Below are 19,083 nucleotides of genomic sequence, written 5' to 3' on the forward strand. Positions count from 1 at the left end.
GCAAGTTTTCCCACCTACATCCACCGAGATTGTTTCTTCCCTTCATGAAGAAATCCAATTTCTAACACAAAACTGAAAAGGTTTCCTTGACACACATATTCTCTCCATCAGTTTCTCATTCTTTCCATTATATATATATATATATATATATTTTTTTTTAGTTTATTTGGAGACACAGATAGTGAGTGCACGCACATGTAAGAGGAGAGGGGCAGAGAGAGAAGGAGAGAGAGAATCCCAAGCAGGCTCCACACTGCAAATGTGGAGCCAGGCGTGGGGTTCGCACCCATGAACCATGCGATCGTGACCTGAGATGAAATCAAGAGTTGGATGCTTAACCGACTGAGCCACCCAGGTGCCCCTCCTTCCATTAACTTAAAGATAAAAACGCAATTACTTTGTCCTCAATGCTTTTTCAATCTGGATTTTACAACTCTTTTGAGCAGGTACGGTTTCTGCTCTCCATGCAACAAAAACCTCTGGAGTCTTCTCCCTCTGGGGCCATGCACAGAACAGTCACTTGTTTCCCAGACAGATTTTAAGGCCCACCTAATTATTCTGTTAAGTGGTACATACTCTGAAACCTCCCTTGAGCACAGAGAAGACACTTTAGAATCATCTTCTCTAGATTTTAACCTTTACGGAACACATTACAGATAGCTCTCTTCCCCAGGGCGGAAATGCTCAAAAGGCTACCAGTGAACCTTCATAAGAACCACAACACAATGGATTTATTTTTAGCCAACGATCTGCCATATTTCCTATCAGAATCCTGATGCTCTTGTTAACCTTCGTAATATCAAAATTCGGATTATACATGTAATCAGACATCCGCTCATATTCCTACTCTAAAGCGTCAAGACTCAGTCAAAAACAGAGGCCACTATTCACAGACAAGTTCTTAGGTGACAAATGAGGTGTCTTTATGCATCTCTAACAACCCCAACACTGTCGGTACTGCCGTTAACAGCGCAGGACAAAGGACAGGTTTCTCTCCAAGGGCTTTTTTCCCTACGGCAGAAGCTGCTTTGTAAAACGCGAAACAGAACGAAACTTGTTGGCTTATTATAACTCACTAGAATTCTCCTTTCTGGACTTTTTGGGTGCATATCCCCTCATTTCTAAAGGAGCCAATCTTTATTTTCCTCCCTTTACAGGACAAGAGTGAAAACCCTCTTCCAGTTGAGGGACAAGCACTCTAAATTTGGGGGAACATGGGGCGCCTGGGTGGCTCAGTCAGTTGAGCGTCTGACTTCGGCTCAGGTCACGATCTCACGGTTGGTGGGTTCGAGCCCCGCGTCGGGCTCTGTGCTGACAGCTCAGAGCCCACAGAGCCTGGAGCCTGCTTTGGATTCTGTATCTCCTCCCTCTGTCTCTGACCCTCCCCTGCTCACACACTCTCTCTCTCTCAGAAATAAATAAAACATTAAAAAAATTACTAAATTTGGGGGAATAGCTGGAAACCACTGGCCCAGCATCTGGAGACCAGGGGGTCCCTGCAGGAGTGAGAAGGAAGCCATTAGTCTGGAAGTAAGCTAAACTCGTGCGCAGACACTGCTGCTGGGAAAGGAAAAGGTAAGGGAGCAGCACCACACGGCTCACTGTTGAGGCCACTGAAGTGAACCACCAACACCCAGGGCCATTTTCAAACAGCCCTGCCCCTCGCTTCACATTTTGTATGATGATGGTGATCAGAGTATTGAAGGCCTGTGATAGCAAAACTCATAATAAACAAGGCATCTTTTTTAAAGTTTATTTAAGTAAGAGAAAGAGGGAGGGAGGGAGAGAGCGTGAGGGGACAAGCAGAGAGAGAGACTCCCAAGCATGAACTGCGAGATCATAACCTGAGCTGAAATCAAGAGTCTTAACTGACTGAGCCACCCAGGCGCCCTTATAATGTATCATTTTCAAAGACTGGTCCTCAATTTGAACTAAGTCAGGGGTGACAAACTCTGAAGGCCAAAAGAACGTGCGTTTCATTACAGTGAGATTAATTTCAGGTCTTTTTCAGATTCCTCAGTGATAGGGAATTCTAGCAATTAAGACAAAACAATTTCACCTCGGTCTTATAATAAAGGTATTATATCAATCCTTCAGTTAAACTGAGGCCTATCTTCTGATATTATCATCTACAACCTGAGTCTATATTCTAATAAATCATCATCAACAGAAAAGAGGGTTTTTTTGAGTATGAAATAACAAAAATAAATAAAAGCATGAAATAACACAGTGTGTTATATTTTACTTTTTAAAATTTTTTAATGCTTATTTTTGAGAGAGAGAGAGAAAGAGAGAGACAGAGTATGAGCAGGAGAGGTGCAGAGAGTGAGAGAGAGAGAGAGAGAGAGAGAGAAACAGAATCTGGAGCAGGCTTGAGACCCTGAGCTGTCAGCACAGAGACAGAAGCAGGGCTCAAACCCATGAATGGTGAGATCATGACTAGAGCCAAAGTTGGACACTAAACTGACTGAGCCACCCAGGTGCCCCAAAAATGTATTTTATTTATTTTTTAATGTTTATTTTTGAGAAAGTGAGTGAAAGCAGGGGAGGGGCAGAGAGAGAGGGAGACAGAGGATTGGTAGCGGGCTCTGGACTGACTGACTGCACAGAGCCTGATGTGGGGCTCAAACCCACGAACCATGAGATATGACCTGAGCCTAAGTCAGATGCACAGCCCACTGAGCCAGCCACCCAGGAGCCCCAACAGAGTGTTTTTTAAATCTTTTCTTTGAAAAGGCATCTCTCGAACATCATCTGTACAAAAAGAGGGAAATCAAGTTCAAAGGCCATTTACTAAAAAGCCAAGTACAAAATAAAAGCTGTTTGTACTCCATGGCATAACTGTAATTCTTCCTTCTGTCTTCAAAGGCCTCCATTGTACTTTGCTGCCACTTGAGTATGCCAGTGACCAAGGACTTGAGTTCACCGATGCCAGTTAGTCAAATTTTTATGTATTCAAGAAAAACACAGACAATGACACATACCTTTACTGTAAGGAGAAAAGGAAATCAAATTAGTATGTTGCTCTCAATGTCCACAAGTCATGTCTGATGAATAAAAGATAAATCATGTAGTGGCATCTGATACCACTTGATGTTACAAAGCACATGACTTAAGGTACTTGTTCTGTACTGCTTTTCAGTTGTGGGTAATCAACAGGCCACATACCGACCTTATGTTATGTACAGAAACATAAAAATATCACCTCAATTATATAATGCTTAGTGATTTCCTGTAGTCATGATAAAATAGTTTCCTTTACCTGTCACAGTTAACTAAAGCAGATATAAAAAAGATGCATGTAAGTTTGTACTATGTCACCAGACATTTTTTATTGTTTATCTAATAGATTAAAAAAACCTTTCAAAATACATCATTATAGTTCAATTCAATCTCAGTCAGGTGGGGAAAAAACCTATCTCCTAAAGGTCAGATTTTGAGTGGCTGCCCATCGGATGAACATCAGACATTTAACATCACTTTTACTTATGGAGCCAGCAGTGGCGATTTCTGACTCCCTAGAACTGAAATATTTACAGTTGTGAGAAAACCGCACAACTCTATGCTTTTATAATTTCAACTGATCCTCAACTTGGATATGTAAGCTGTATATTCTTCAACTCCTCTCCATGAAAATGAAGTATTTAGTTGATAGACTGAGACACAGTCAATTCTCATTTAACCTTAAAGAGGGAAGACTATGAACATGGACAATACTAAATTCTTAAGAATGATTTTTGCAAATGAAGTTATCAAAGTTTACCTTCTTTATTGTTTTTCAGTAGCGTTAAATTCAATATACTGCCAGAGTTAGGAGCTGCCCATGTTTGGGGCCAGAAATGTGTATGTTGGGGACAGAGTATGTACATACAACTTACAAACTTTCACGGACAGCCAAATAAGTCTGGGTTAAAACACGACCCTAAGTATCAGAGTTAACAAGGCATCCAAATGTTGAAATGTGCCTGCACAGCCTGTGACAGTCACCCCATCACCATACGTTACCAGAAATCTCATGGGGCGCCTGGATGGCTCAGTCAATTGAGCAGCCCGCTTTGGCTCAGGTCATGATCTCTCAGTTCGTGCGTTCGACTCCCACATGGGGCTCTGTACTGACAGCTCAGAGCCTGGAGCCTGTTTCAGATTCTGTGACTCCCTCTCTCTCTGCCCCTCCCTCCCTCATGCTGTGTATCTCTCTCTCAAAGTAAATAAACATTAAAAAAAAGAAAAAAGAAAAGAAAAAAAAGAAATCTCTTCCTGGACACCAGGCTGTACCTCTTCCCAGAACAGAGGTCTGAGTGGAGAGCATTTCCAGTTCTACTTAGGAATCCATGCCTGTCCAGGGTCAACACAAAGCATGTTTATTTATACTAAATGAAAGTCCAGTTGAACAGCTTTTGTTTAACTTTCATCAAGTGTTTGCACAAAAGTTTCTCTGCACTCTTGGCTATAGTGTTTGCTCTCTTGGATCTCCTTAAAAGCTGGCTCCTACTATGCTGTAAGCAGGGCATACAGACATAAAGTCTATACAGAATGAAGCTTCAAAACAAAAGTATTAAGAGCACTTGCTTCGGGGTGCCTGGGTGGCTCAGTCGGTTAAGCGTCCGACTTCGGCTCAGGTCATGATCTCAGTGTTCGTGGGTTCGAGCCCTGCATCGGGCTCTGTGCTGACAGCTGGCTCAGAGCCTGGAGACTGTTTTAGATGCTGTGTCTCCCTCTCTCTCCAACCCTCCACTGCTCACGCTGTCTCTCTCTCAGAAATAAATAGAAAACATTAAAATTTTTTTTAAAAAAGCACTTACACAGGTAAAAACACAGGTAAAAGACGGCTTAAGAGAAAAAGGATGGAAAAAGAAACTTCAAAAAACAAGTGGAAGAAATATCAAAGAAATGTGTGTGCTAAGATGATCGACTTTTATTTTTAAAATATAAGAAAGCCCCGAAGATGTCACAAAATGGGGATCACTACCTTCTAGACATATTGCCTGCACCAACACCATCACAGAACAAGAGCCTCCCGTGAAAAGAGTATGTAAATAACTTCGCAAGGAAACAAGTAAAAATGTCCTATGGCAAATCTGGTGATTCAGCAAATTTGGGGATTTGCATACACAGAAAGGGAGTCTGAACTGCTGCAAGGGGTAGGTGTTAAGAAGTCAGAAGACAGGATGTCACAGTCTGAGACCTGAAGGCCTGCACGACAATGTTGAGCACCCAAGGAAGTCTGGCTCTTGAAAAGAAAAAAAGGAAAAGCCATAAAAACAACTAACTCTGTCTTATACTGGTTATCGAATCATAAAACATTACAGCTTGGAAGAGACTGCAGAATTTCAGATCTATTCCTTCTCTCCCACCTCTTCACCTACAAATGTGCCACCTATAAAGGCATTTCTGAGGAACCAAGGTCTCCAAGAACACTTATTGACCTGGGCAGTCTTGCTTATGTTCTAGATAAGAAATTAATGTCCTATGTATTTAAGTAATGTGTTCTAGTAAACAATGGTAAGAGCCACCATTTGTTTTTCCGCTCTTTTTGCTAGAAAGTATTAAGTCCCCTTCCAAATTCTTCAGTCTCTCCCACTCCCCCACAGTATCCATATTCCTGGATTGTCTACATTTTGTTAAGAGCAGCTACATAAATCTGATGAGTAAACGATTCAACATTTATTGAGTTCCTTTTATGCCTGACTGTAACATTTGTGATTGAGACTAACAAGGCAAGCTCTCTACCCTCCAAAATCTTAAAGGCAGGTATGTAAATAAACACTTACAATACACCATCATTAGTACAAAGCAAAAGATACAGAAGTATCTGATAATATTCCCAAGGATAACTGAGGTCTAAAAAAAAAATTTTTTTTAACTTTTTAAAAAATTTATTTCTGAGAGAGAGAGAGAGAGAGAGAGAGAGAGAGACAGCATGAGCAGGAGAGGGCAGAGACAGAGGGAGACACAGAATCTGAAACAGGCTCCAGGCTCTGAGCTGTCAGCACAGAACCCGACGTGGGGCTCGAACCCACGAACCGTGAGATCGTGATCTGAGCCAAAGTTGGATGCTCAAACGACTGAGCCACCCATGCGCCCCAAGGATAACTGAGATCTAGAATCCAACTCTCAGCTGAGGAAATAAATGTCAATAGTAAAAAGGACTATTACAGAGTGCCAGTATGACTGTTTGATGGGCACTGTGTTAGTTAATCCTCACAATCATTCCATGAGAAAGTGGTGGTACTCCTCATTTTACTGATGAGGAAACTGAGTCTTAGGTTAAATAACGTGCTGGGAAGTCTGGCCACTGATCTCCCAGTGTGATGCCTCCCCATCCTTACGATACAACTGAATCTTAAAATCATACAATAATAAATAGGAAGAGCTTATTGGATAGAAGAAAAACACTCTTCTGGTAGATAAGGGGATTAAATACAGGTAAGAAGGCAAGAAATCAGAGTCTGACAGGTAACACACACTAAGGTCAGAGACCACAGTGAAGTGCCAAAGACCAAAGATTCGAACTCGCCAAACAAAGGCCATGATAAGAAAGGCGTCCACAAGGAAACACTGAAATTGATTTCAACTCCTGCAGTTCTCTAGAGAATTCAAATGTTGCCTGGTGGAAGGTTACAAGCTAGAAGGCAAATTTTTTTTTAATGGTTTTATTTTATTTTTAGGAGAGAGCGAGCCAGCGAGCAGGAGAGGGGCACAGAGGATCTGAAGCAGGCTTTACCTGCACAGCAGAGACGCCAAAGTGGGGCTCGAATTCACAACCCCAACGGGGAGATCAGGACCTGGGCTGAAGTCGATGTTTAACCGACTGAGGCACCCAGGCGCCCCAGGGAAGGCAAATGTTAAGGGGTAGAGATAATGCATGGTTTTCAAACTTGTGGGACCATGACCACAGTTAAACATATTTTGCATTATGACCCAGGATACACACAACTGAAACAAAAGTTTCACAAAATGGTACCTTTACTGAGATACACTGTGATCGTTTCTGTTTTAGAATGTTCATTCCTTTATTTATTTTCCTTTTTTAAGTACGCTCCATGCCCAAAGTGGGGCTTGAACTCACGACCCTGGGATCAAGAGCTGGATGCTCTACTGACTGAGCCAGCCAGATGACCCTGTTCATTTCTTTTTTAAATGCTGATCCTCACTAAATGGACTGTGTCACTTACTAATGGGTTATACTGGGCAATGTGGGGAAAAACTGGATTTGAGAATCACAAGTAAACTGGGTGAGTACAACGTTAAACCACCACCATAACCTAAAAAACATTTTATGGAGTACTGCACACAACTGCGGATTATGTTTTTCAAGCACAAATGGTACATGCACCAAGGAGATCGTTTGGACAGACTATAAAAAAGCCTCAATAAGTGTGATAAAAACTGGAAACCTTACAGAGTATATTTCTGACAAGGGAATTAAGTTAGGAACCAGCAATGAGCTACTTAGAAAAACAAATATTTGAAAACTTATAAATAATCCATAGGTCAAGGAAATCACAAACAAAAAAATTAAAACATTTCAAACTGAGTGACGTTAACAGCATGTTAAAAGTTGTGGAATGAAGCTAACACACTTCTTAGGAAAGACACTTATGGCTTTAAAATGTTATATATACGGGGAGCTGGGGTGGCTTAGTCGGTTGAACATCTGACTCTTGATCTGGGCTCAGGTCATGATCTCACAGTTTGTGAGTTCACGTCCTTACCATGCGGAGCCTACTTGAGAATCTCTCTCTCCCTCTCTCTTCCCCTTTCCTATTTGTGCTCTCTCTCAAAGTAAATAAATGAACTTAAAAAAAAGTTACAAGGGAGCCTGGGTGGCTCAGGTCATGATCTCACAATTCGTGGGTTTGAGCCCCACATCGGGCTCTGTGCTGACAACTAGCGCAGAGCCTGGAGCCTGCTTCAGATTCTGTGTCTCCCTCTCTCTCTGACGCTCCCCTGCTCATGTTGTCTCTCTCTCGCTTTCAGAAATACATAAAACATTAAAAAAAAAAAAAAAAGCTACACGTGAATGGAAGAAGAGGCAAGAACAATGACACACACCCCATCCTTATGAAGATGGGATGGGGGGGTACAGAGTAAACCCAAAGTAAGTAGATGAAAGGAAGGAAGGAGTAGGAATTAGTAAAATAGAAAACAGAAAACAAGAGAGAAAATTAAAATCTTTTAAAAGATTAACAAACATGTTGGACGACTGACACTATCAGACTACAAAATTCACTGTGAAGTAGTCCAATAATCAAGATGGTGTAGTGTGGCATTGGGACGGGCGTCTAGATCAGTGCAAGAGGGAAAAGACTCCCAGTCTTTCGACAAACGCTCTAAAGCAATCTACTGGCAAAGCAAAGTCTTCCAGTCAATTAAGCTGGAACAAGCAGATATCCACGTAAAAATAATGAGTTCCAATCCCCAATACTCACATCATAACTGCCAAGTAATCTGAGAGGGCTCACAGACCGAAGCCAAAAAGCCAACGCGTGTAGGTGAAAGGAACAGGTCACAGAAAGCAACAATCGTTTAAAAAAAAAAAAAAGCTGGAAAAAAAATCAGGCTTCACCAAAATTTAAAATTTCCAGTTAGCCAAAAATCCCATTAAGAAAATGAATAAGGAAGCCACAAACTGGAGTAAAATATTCACAAACATATATTGATAAAGGTCTCAATTCCTGGAGATATGAATAATTATATATAATTTTTTAGAGAAAACAATGTAACGGGAAAAGGATTTGAACGTTCCACAAAAGAAAACCAAATGTTTGGTAAGCACATGAAAAAGGTGCGTTAATACCCAAAAGTTATCAGAAAAATGCAAATTAAAACCAAAATGACGTATCACTATTCATCTAACAGAAGTAACTAAAATTAAAAAGACTGCTGACATCAAATGTTGGTAAAGAAGAGTTGAAGTCTCAAACGCTGCTGGTGAGAGTATAAAAATGGTTTAACACTTTGGAAAACAATCTAATACAAAACTAATCGTATATCTACTCTATGACTTAACAACGGCACTTCTAGGGGAGCCTGGGTGGCTCAGTCAGTTAAGCATTGAACTCTTGACTTCAGCTCAGGTCATGATTTCAGGGTTCAAGAGTTTAAGCCCTACTTCGGGTTAAGCCCTGATAGTACTGAGCGTGTTTGGGATTCTCTCTCTCTGACCCTCCCCTGCTCATGCTCGCGCTCTCTCTCTCTCAAAATAAATAAACTTTGGGGGAGCCTGGGTGGTCAGTAGTTTAAGCGTCCAACTTTGGCTCAGTCAAGATCTTGCAGTTTGTGAGTTTGAGCCCTGCATTGGGCCCTGTGCTGACAGCTTGGAGACTGAGCCTGGGGCCTGCTTCAGATTCTGTGTCTCCTTCTCTCTCTCTGCCCCTCCCCCGCTCATGCTCTGTCCCTCAAAATAATAAATGAACATTAAAAAAATTTAAGAGCAATTAAAAAATAACATTTAACAAATAAAAGGTTTTTATATATTAAAAATATAGCAGAATCAAAATACTCAATAGGAAGACTGGAAGACAAAGGAAATATTCCAGAAAATAGAACTGAAAAAAAAAAAAGACAGTAAAATGGGAAAGAATACTTGACATCAAGTAGTACAATATGACCAATATTTCCAAAAAAGCAGAGGAAAAAAATCCTAAGAGGAAAAAAAATTCTTACAACTATAAATGTCCAATTTTATGTAAAAAGGTCCAGAGCTGGGGCGCCTGGGTGGCTCAGTCGGTTGAGCATCCGACGTCAGCTCAGGTCATGATCTCAAGTTTCTGGGTTCGAGCCCCACATCAGGCTCTGTGCTGGAGCCTGTTACAGATTCTGTATCTCTCTCTCTCTCTGACCCTCCCCTGCTCATGCTGTCTCTCTCTCTCTCTCTCTCAGAAATAAATAACACATTAAAAAAAATTAAAAATAAATAAAAAGGTCCAGAGCTTAGCACAGTGAACCAAAAAAGACATAACAAGGCACGTGCATTTCAAATTTAAAAATATCAGGGATGGGGTGCTTGGGTGGCTCAGTCAGTTAAGTGTCTGTCGGACTCTTGATTTCAGCTCAGGTCATAATTTAACAGTTCATGGATTCGAGTCCTCTGTCCACCTCCATGCTCATAGCACGGAGCCTGCTTGGGATTCTCTCTCCCCCCTCTCACTGCCCCTCCTCTCGCTCTCAAAATGAGTACATAAACTTAAAAAAATAAAATAAAATAAAAATGCCAGGGAGAGTCAGAAAACTCTGAAATCTACTAGAAAGACAAAGAGAAAAACAGCAGAGGAAGAACGATACTTATCTTCCCAACAACTCTAGAAGCTAAGGACAACGACAATACCTTCAAATACCTTCTGAAAGAGAGGTGTTCCAACTCAGAAGTTTATACTCGGCCCAATTATAAATCAAAAATGAGGATAAATATATTTTCAGGACAGACTTAATACATTTTCAGGCATTTGCAACTGTAAAAAAAAAAAAAAAAAAAAGACTGCTTTGGACACCCTCGCAGGAAATTTCTGTAGGATGTGCTTCATTAAAAAAAGAAAGAAAGAAAAAAAGAAAGAGGGTAAAGCAAGAAAGATATGAGTTCTAGTGAAAGAGAAAAAGCAAAGGAAATTCCTGGGATGACTCTAAAGACGAATCCAGCACAGCTGCGTAGCAGGCAGCGTGAAGCAAGTGCAGTTTGGAGCAGGAGGGAGTTCGGAGGGAGGTGCGACCAAAGATCGCTCATGCGACTGAGTGTAATATAGGGGAACCTGTATGGGGAATTCTGGGATAAAATGAAAGGGCTTAGTCAAATATGCAAAGAAAACAAAGGCAATGGGATGTTGTAATTATTTACTCTAGGGGAAAAAAGTTATAGGAAAAAGGGAAACATAATTAGAGCACACTGTGGCTGGGGTAGGGGACGAGGAAATTTTACAATCACTGAAAATGAAAAGACGGTGTGTATCAAACCAACACAGTTATTGGGATGATAAGGGAAAAGGGCCTAAGAGCTCTCTTTTCTCCCATAATAAGACAACTGATTCATTCGTCGGACACTAATACCATCTATGTCCATCACATCTCAAAGGACAATTGATAATGTTTAAAATTACCACAGAGGCATACCATTCAAAAATACGGAAGTATGTGCCAGAACAGATACAAACACAAGTTTGTAAAGATGATCCGATTTGAAAGTACTCCCTTCGTCGATAACCGCATCCCAATTAAGCAATACAAATTGCCGAAACTGTGTACTTTGTCAGTTTCACTTAGACAAACATGCTTTGGCACATTTATTCCCAGAAAGGTATCAAATTTAAGATTAGAAGCTTTGTGCTGTAAAATGCTATGGAAAAAAAAAAAAGATGGGAGGCAAATATTGTTTAAAAAAAAAAAAAGGAAAAAAAAGACGGGAAAGGAGTCCTTAAAGTAACATATGTACTTCTCAACTCTGGCTGCAAATCTGAATCACCTAGACACTGACGCCCAGGTCACCCTGCCCCATTCTGATCTAACTGGTCTGAGGCAGGGCCTTGGGCTTATTATTCTAATATGCAACCAAGATCGAGTCATCTGAGTATCTCTGGATAAATTGTATTACAGTGGTGAAAATGGAAAATGCTGAGGTTGTCAGTTAATGCTGTCGATACAGAAAGTAAAAAAAACAGAGACTAAAGTATCGGTCTCCTCACATTATTCCCCGTTTAAAAAATAACAGCGAGTAAACTCTTCAACGGTCCCCGTGGCTTGCTCTGTAGTTTGATGCCTTAGTTGGTGGACACACAAGGCCCTCTGCAATCTGGTTCCAAGGGGCTACCTCTCCAACCTCATCCCCTCTAACTCCCCCACAGGCAAATGGAGACACCGCCAAACTAAACTATTTTCAGCTTCCTTCAATGTACCAAAGTATTTGATCACTCTCCCATTTGCATATTATTAGCCCTTCAGCCTAGAATAATATGGCCCTTCTACTCCCTCTAATCACTGTAAGCTCCTACTGACATTAAAGTACAAGTATACCTTTCCCTGTAGTCTTCCAGGAACCACTAGAGAAAAATTAATCACTTATTGGCAATCACAGCCACGCTTCTATACATGTCTGTTCAAAAATTTACCACACTGCACTTCCCCCCCCTTCCCCCCAGGTCTCATTTACTGACCTTTGAGTACTTTGAGAACAAGTAACTATGTTACCTTTTCTGTTTGTTTTTCATCTTTGTATCTGCTATGCCTAACCGAAGGCTGGCCTATGGCCCATGACTAGATGTCAGCTGCATGAATGAATGATAAAATGACAGGATAACCACTACCTCTAAATGTTCAACAGCAAAGTTAAAGGAAAAGAAAAACTCTAAATAGTAATGGGGATTGAGGAGGCCTGATAAAGTTTGTGACTTTAAGCAGCTGATGAACGTTTTTCTTCATCTCTTAAATCTTCCCCCTAAGTCCTCCATTCCCTTCTAGTCTGATTATGGAAGGTTCAATAAATCAATCATTAATTAAACAGTAAAAATAAAACAGTGGAGAAGAAGAATAGGATGGATTATACAAGGAGAAATCAAGACTTTGGTAACGTTTTGTTCCTTAAACTATGGGGAAAGGTAAGCAGGGGAGAACTGTGTTGATCTTTACAGTTTTTACCAGGTCTTAGAATGCAGCTTTACATTTACGTCTAGTAGTGATTTCAAGTAACAAGGACTGGAAAATATAAACTTCTGGGGGAAAAAATCACATATTGAATGTATAGACTGTATCCTTAGTTAAAGGCTGAGCACTATGAAAGCACCAGAGATGTGACACCTGTGGTAATTGCAAATATACACATAATTGCATATACACACATAAGCACATGTGTATACACATACATATTTATTTACTTATAACTTTAGAAAAGACTACTTTAGCGTTCTCGGCTATGGAACAAGTGAACTAAAGTCATGTCATTCTCTTCCCGAGTTCTCAAATCCAGGGAAAAAAACCCACATTAAGCAGTAACAATTGGTAATCATTAAAAAACACTGGGTTTTTATTACGTCTGGGTATTAAATAGAAAACGATCCAACTTGACAATAAACTATGAAAGAAAAAAATAAAAAAAATAAATAGAAAACGAAACTGAATTTAAACAGTAGTTTCAATTACTAAGGAAAGCATTCTGTTCAGAGAAAGGCTAAAACTTCACCTATGGTCAGCCTCCCCCCACCTCCCACTTTTTCTTTTTTTTTAGGGGGGGGGGCCGGGTATTTATTTTCTCTCTTCAGAAGACATCACCTCTCATCCTTTCTGACTCAGAACAGGTTTTACAACTCCTTGGCCCTTTGGACTTCCAGCTTCCAAATGTCTCATAACCTGTCCCAGGCTAATTGCGGCCACGTAATCTCCTGCACAGAACCAGAAGCATTTCGTTCTCTAATAGCTAAGAAAGGAATAAAGGGTTCGGGATGCTGGGTTCCAGAAACCCGTGTATCTCACAAGGCAACTCATTCCCGAGGGCGAGCGGGCCGGCGACCCGAGACAGAACGGGAAGGCACAAAGGCTTACAGACCTGGGCGGTAAACAAAGCAGCACCAGTAACAATAATTAAAAATTTAAAAAAAAAAAAAAGTTGATAGGTTTCTGGGCGCACATTTGCGAGGCAAGACGCAGGATGCTTCACCAGAGACGGAAAAGGCCTGCAAAACGCCTCCAGGTATCACTAGGTCCTTCCCGATCGGCTTCGCTCCAATCCCCAAATTCTTAGTCTGGACTCTGGGATCCCAAACGCCGCCTCTTTTCACTCCCCGTTTCTCCCACACGTCCCGTCTCCGCTGCACTTTCTCCCAGGCTAAAATCCCGAGCTTCTACCCGCCCCCTCGAGCAAACCACTTCTCTGCGTCTCCGAGGGTGAGGGTCCGCCGACAGCCCTGCCTCCGGCGGTCCCCCAGGGCGGCCAGACCCTCCTCCTCGGAGGCGAGCCTCGGCGCAGCTCCATCCTTCTCACCTTGGTTGCAGAAGAGGCTCCACAGTTTGGCGAAGATCAGCCCCATCACGAGCACCCGGGCGGGCCGCGGGGTCCCTCAGCAGCAGGTGCCGCTGCGCCGGGGCCCCCACCACGGCGCTGGCTGTAGCGACCCGAGGAGAAGCCTGCTGAGACCGCGCGGCGACCGCACCGGCGGGCCGACAAGCCGCGATCGGCCGCTCAGCTACCGGTCGGAAGGCACCGCGCCGAGTCCCTACCGGATAGTTCTTTGTTTCGAGCCAGCTGAGCCCAACGCCGACCCGTAGTACCCTCGGTCTGAACCCACCTACCCACCAGAGCCTCAACCGGCCCCAAGCCCCGCCTCCGCTCCGCCTCCCCTCGCGAGTCCCCACCCCCCCGCCCCATCGCCGGAAGGACGGGGCCGGACGTCGGCGCGCTTACGTTTCCACACGCTTTCGACGTGGCGTTTCCTTCGGTTTCACTTCCGGGGGGCGGGCTCCGAACTGCCCGCGGAGCCAGAGCTTGGGTGCGTGGGGGTCGGGAGTTTCCCCAGGTGAGCGCTCGGGCGGGTCGCGTTCCAGGTCTCGCGTCTCTGCTGTTGGGCAAGTGCGCGTCCCCGCGTCTAAATCCAGAGACGGCTGCAGTTCCTCTGCCGTTTGTTGCCCTGTGACTGCACAGAAATCGAGAGTGTTCCTTTCGCAACGGTCATCCTGGGCAGGCAGGCAAGCTTGGGTTCTACCGCGATTCTGAATTCGAAATAGAATTGCTGGGGAGACGATCCATGGAATGCCGGGAGCCAGAAAGTTCGTTCGTGTGATTGACTTAAAGTTGCCTCGTGCCGCGCGTTCGGAATTTTTCGTGGAGCCCAAACCCACGAAATGAAAAAGTAAAAAAAAAAGAAAATAAAAAACAATACCCCACAACGTTTCTGAAGCAATTACTGGAAATTACTTCCTCTGATGGAAATGGAATCCCAGTCATCTCTTCCGTTCAATAAAATAGAGGCAAAAGCTCCAAGTGATGTGCCTAGAGCAAAGAAACTGAAATTTCAAGGAAACGGTTGAACTAGGAATTTTTTTCAAATATGTAGATTATGAACTTAATAATTGGAAGAACTGTTTGCCGCTGGAATGGAGTTCAATTTATTTCTTGGCTAACGTTTTAAGTCAAAAAGCCAATTCTCTACGTGATTCACTCTCACTTTTTTTTTTTAAATTTCAGTTTAGTGCCACAATGTTACATTGCTGTCAAGTGTACAACGTAGTGAGTCAACGCTATGCTCACCACAAGTAACTACCATCTGTCACTGCACTGTACCCTATTACACAATTCCACCTTCTTTTCCTGGGTAAATTCCAATAAATTTAAAATCTTTACAGCCTGGCATGAAACCAAATTCCCCTGAAATCAGTAAAGGAAAGGACTTAATTGAAAAGGCTATGGGCTTCCATCACGTGGTAGATTTTAACCCAGGGAGCAAAGCCTTTTAACAGGCCAAACTTTCCTTACCTGTAGGAAGAGAAATGAAATGTATGACTTAAGAAATTCTCCCAGTGTTATGATTCAAAGATCCTTTAAGACTTTCATGTGGGATAATCTGCTCCAACTGTCTCATATTAAAGACAAGTTATAACGTCCCTTAGAGAGGAAAAGGTATCCACAGAGCCTATGTAAATTAGTTTATCTGTCAGGATCACGAATTTGCTTCAATGTAAAGAATCTTGTGTTTGTGTGAACAGAGGTTTAAAGGGATATGTGTAATCATAGTTTCATTATTTTAAAAAAAAACCTTTAGATTCTGTAACTTAGTTTCTTCAAATGTTAAACATACATATGTAAACTACATTCCATTATTTTCTAGCTTTTAGATGTCTAATAAATAGTTTCTGAAATAAAGCAGGTTTTTTTTTTTTTTGCAGAGCTTCGATGCAAAAAAATTTACTTGTTTCTTAAATATCTTTAGGATTTTAATGATTTTTATCACTAAATATTTTAATGATACTTTAGAAAGTAAATTTGAAGGAATTTTTTTTTCACTTTTAATTAAGTGGTGGATGACTATAGTTGAGCAGGGCTGTTGATACTTATATTGGTTCTACTCTTTCAAAATGTTTGAAACTTTTTTTTTTAGAGTGATCTCGACACCCAGTGTGGAGCTCGAACTCACAACCCCAACACCAAGAGTCACACGCTCAATCAGCTGAGCCAGCCAGGTGCCCCAAAATGTCTGAAACTTTTATGTTAAAGAACTGTTCTAATTTTTATCATCTTCTCTACACTTTAGCAGACAACAGGACTGTTGAAATATTTTTAGAATATTCTTTCACATTAGAAAGTGTTGGGGCGCCTGGGTGGCTTAGTCGGTTAAGCGTCCGACTTTCGCTTAGGTTATGATCTCGCAGTTCATGGGTTCGAGCCCCGCGTCGGGCTCTGTGCTGACTGCCAGCTCAGAGCCTGGAGCCTGTTTCCGATTCTGTGCCTCCCTCTCTCTCTGACCCTCCCCTGCTCAGGCTGTTTCTCTCTCCTAGAAATAAATAAAACAAAAAAATTTTTTAAAAAAAAGTGTTATTTGCAGATTTAGGAATTTGAAATTTTTATTAACTGTAAGAAAACTAGTCACAACTGAAAAACGAATATAATTGATTAACAAAATGTGGTTATGCATTATGTAAACAGAAATCATGCTGGCATACCAGAATTATCTTTTACAAAATATACAATTTAGTTGATATTGTACATTTGTATTATATATGATGGTAGGAATACTTGTGAATAATTTAACCTAGAGAAATTTGAATAATACACTTTTTAAATATAGTACTTAAAAAACAGAACTCCTTTGTTAATTTTTTTCTGGAAACGTTCCTTTAAAAGCTGTTTAAAAACTAATTTCAGTGTAGCCCTTCATCCAAAGAAGGTCTCACTCTTCTATGAAATGTTACTATTTGACTATATTTTGAACTCATGAAATAAGAAAAAAAGTCATGAAAAAAGGAACCTGATAATATGGTCATTAGGATTATAACTTACTTTCTGAAGTGTTAATTGAAAGTAACTTCCTTTAATTAATACCGAATGCCAGTAATATTTCTCTCCAGTTCACTAAATTTTAAGAAAAAGATAAAAGTACTATACATAAAGCAAATCAAAGACATGAAAATTTCAAGAAAAAAATGAAACATTGAACCACTAGGGAATTAAAAACAACCAACTGTAGCTACTGTTCCTCAGAAGGAACTAATTATAAACCATCTTTAGATAATACGTAGCAGAATTGGCTACAGCAGGAATTGAATTCAATTTATTACCATTAACCAAGATAAACTGCATGCATGGCTTGAACCAAGAATCCAGGACAGCATGTTTGGCTTAAGAATGAAACTTTTCAAAACCAAACAACTCTCCTCCATAACTGAGATTATATCCACTTTGACTTTAGCCTCCAGTTGAGTTGATAGTGATAGATTCCCTGCCTTTCTAGACTTTTTTTACCTAATCCCCTCATGCCCTTCTTCATGGAATTGAATCTTTTGGAATATGTTTGGTTTTTGGTAAGGTTAAGCTTTGGAACACCACGAACTAAGACTTAAGATTACAAGATTGTACCTAAGATTACTTTGCTCCCCCACATTGGGGGCCATATCATCCCACTGGGAAAATACAAGCTAAATGACCCTTACATGGGTATATTCCTGTAAGGCTCTTCCTTTTCTTAGACATATGTATGCACGATGCCAACTTCAGATTTGTCATATGCTTTTTTTGGACCCAACCTGAGAACACTAAGAGGAGTTTTCATCAACATAACTGTGACTACAATACTGTCTAAACAAGGATAGTGTAAAAGTCCTCAGCACTATTCACGTGTGTTTGACTAGTGAACTGATTTCCAGCAAATACATGCTTTATCAGTTTTCATTCTCTAGTTCACATAGATGCCTGTCCATTCACCTAGTCAATCAACATTTAAGTGCCTATTACGTGTTCAGGCAGTGGGTACGGAGTGGGGAGATGGAAGTCTACCCTCGCTGAGTTTACAAATCTAGTCCAACTCGGTCCTTCCTCTCCCTCATCTCCTAAATACAGACTCCAACCATTATTGGCTCTAGGGTGGTAATGTTGAGGCTGCAAAAATTCCTCTGGCAATGCGTGATGGAGACATTTTTTCTAATCACTTTTAGATGATTTAGCCATGGGGAAAAAACCATGAACTTACTGAAGAAGTAGACCATGGTGAGAAGAGTTGGTATTCGTTTTAGATGACAGGTGTTTGTGATCTTTATCCTGACTTCTCGCTAACTGTGGGGCTGCAAAGTTCTTTCTGCTCTGGGAGCCTTGTTTTTCTCCTCCGTGAAAGAGAGAACGAAAACCACATTACAAGATTGTGTGGCATAATGGCCGTAAGTTAGAACATTTTGTACAGAACATGGTATGTTTATCCCAGAAAGTAATCATTAAACTTTTTAAACATCCCTGTGTGAGACTTAAAGAGAAAAGGACTTTAGAAAAAACATTGTCCTATACTTAAGTATAAATGGCCACGGTGAGCTGCAAAAACAAAAATCAAAGCCAAGGAGGGGCACCTGGGTGGCTCAGTCAGTTAAGCATCCGACTTCAGCTCAGGTCATGATCTCTGGTCCGTGAGTTCGAGGCCTGCATCGGGCTCTGTGCTGACAGCTCAGAGCCTGGAGCCTGCTTCGGATTCTGTGTCTCCCTCTCTCTGCCCCTCCCCTGCTCATGCTGTGTCTCAAGTAAACATTTAAAAAAACAAAACCTAAGTCAAGGAGATAATTATTTTTAGCTACCTATTCGATCATCAAATGTCTCACTTTCATTAGGTACCTTCTTTTGAATCCTTTCCTTCATCTGTAACACATAAATTATGCCCAGAGTCTCGGCACCTTGAAGCATAAATCAACTATGATACAGGTAACTGCGAGCTTTACTCAACTACTAAATTGTGGGTTTTTAAGTTTTAACCGATCATTCATGGATATTAACACACCGTTAACCCAGCTTTCGAAAATTCGAGTAACGTCGTTCATTCATAGCGGAAGTCAGATTAGCATGCGTCAGAGAGGTTAGGGTAATTTCTGAAATCAAAGGGTGACTTCTGGGTTCAAATCAACTGCCTTTCTGCT

At 41.3% G+C, this 19,083-nt stretch overlaps 2 protein-coding genes across 7 annotated transcripts in view; one reads left to right on the plus strand and one right to left on the minus strand.

Annotated features, from left to right (window-relative positions):
* ARL5B (ADP ribosylation factor like GTPase 5B) overlaps positions 1-14,577 on the minus strand; it is a 30,191-nt gene extending 15,614 nt beyond the window's left edge. For 2 of the 3 annotated variants that reach the window (XM_039245876.1, XM_039245874.1), the window contains exon 1: positions 13,964-14,267. Coding sequence is in view for 1 of the 3 variants with exons in the window: in XM_039245874.1 (XP_039101805.1) it covers positions 13,964-14,009 (46 nt within the window). In the remaining 2 variants the exon portion in view is untranslated. Of the gene's footprint in view, positions 1-13,963; positions 14,268-14,383 lie in introns of those variants that run through there. The other variant, XM_039245875.1, reaches the window with a different exon arrangement.
* NSUN6 (NOP2/Sun RNA methyltransferase 6) overlaps positions 14,433-19,083 on the plus strand; it is a 63,267-nt gene continuing 58,616 nt past the window's right edge. For all 4 annotated transcript variants that reach the window (XM_039245870.1, XM_039245873.1, XM_039245872.1 and 1 more), the window contains exon 1: positions 14,433-14,495. The gene's annotated coding sequence lies outside the window, so the exon portion shown is untranslated. The remainder of the gene's footprint in view (positions 14,496-19,083) is intronic.

This window comes from Hyaena hyaena, unplaced genomic scaffold (genome assembly GCF_003009895.1).
Source record: "Hyaena hyaena isolate Hyena2069 unplaced genomic scaffold, ASM300989v1 scaffold_277, whole genome shotgun sequence".
Lineage (NCBI taxonomy): Eukaryota > Metazoa > Chordata > Mammalia > Carnivora > Hyaenidae > Hyaena > Hyaena hyaena.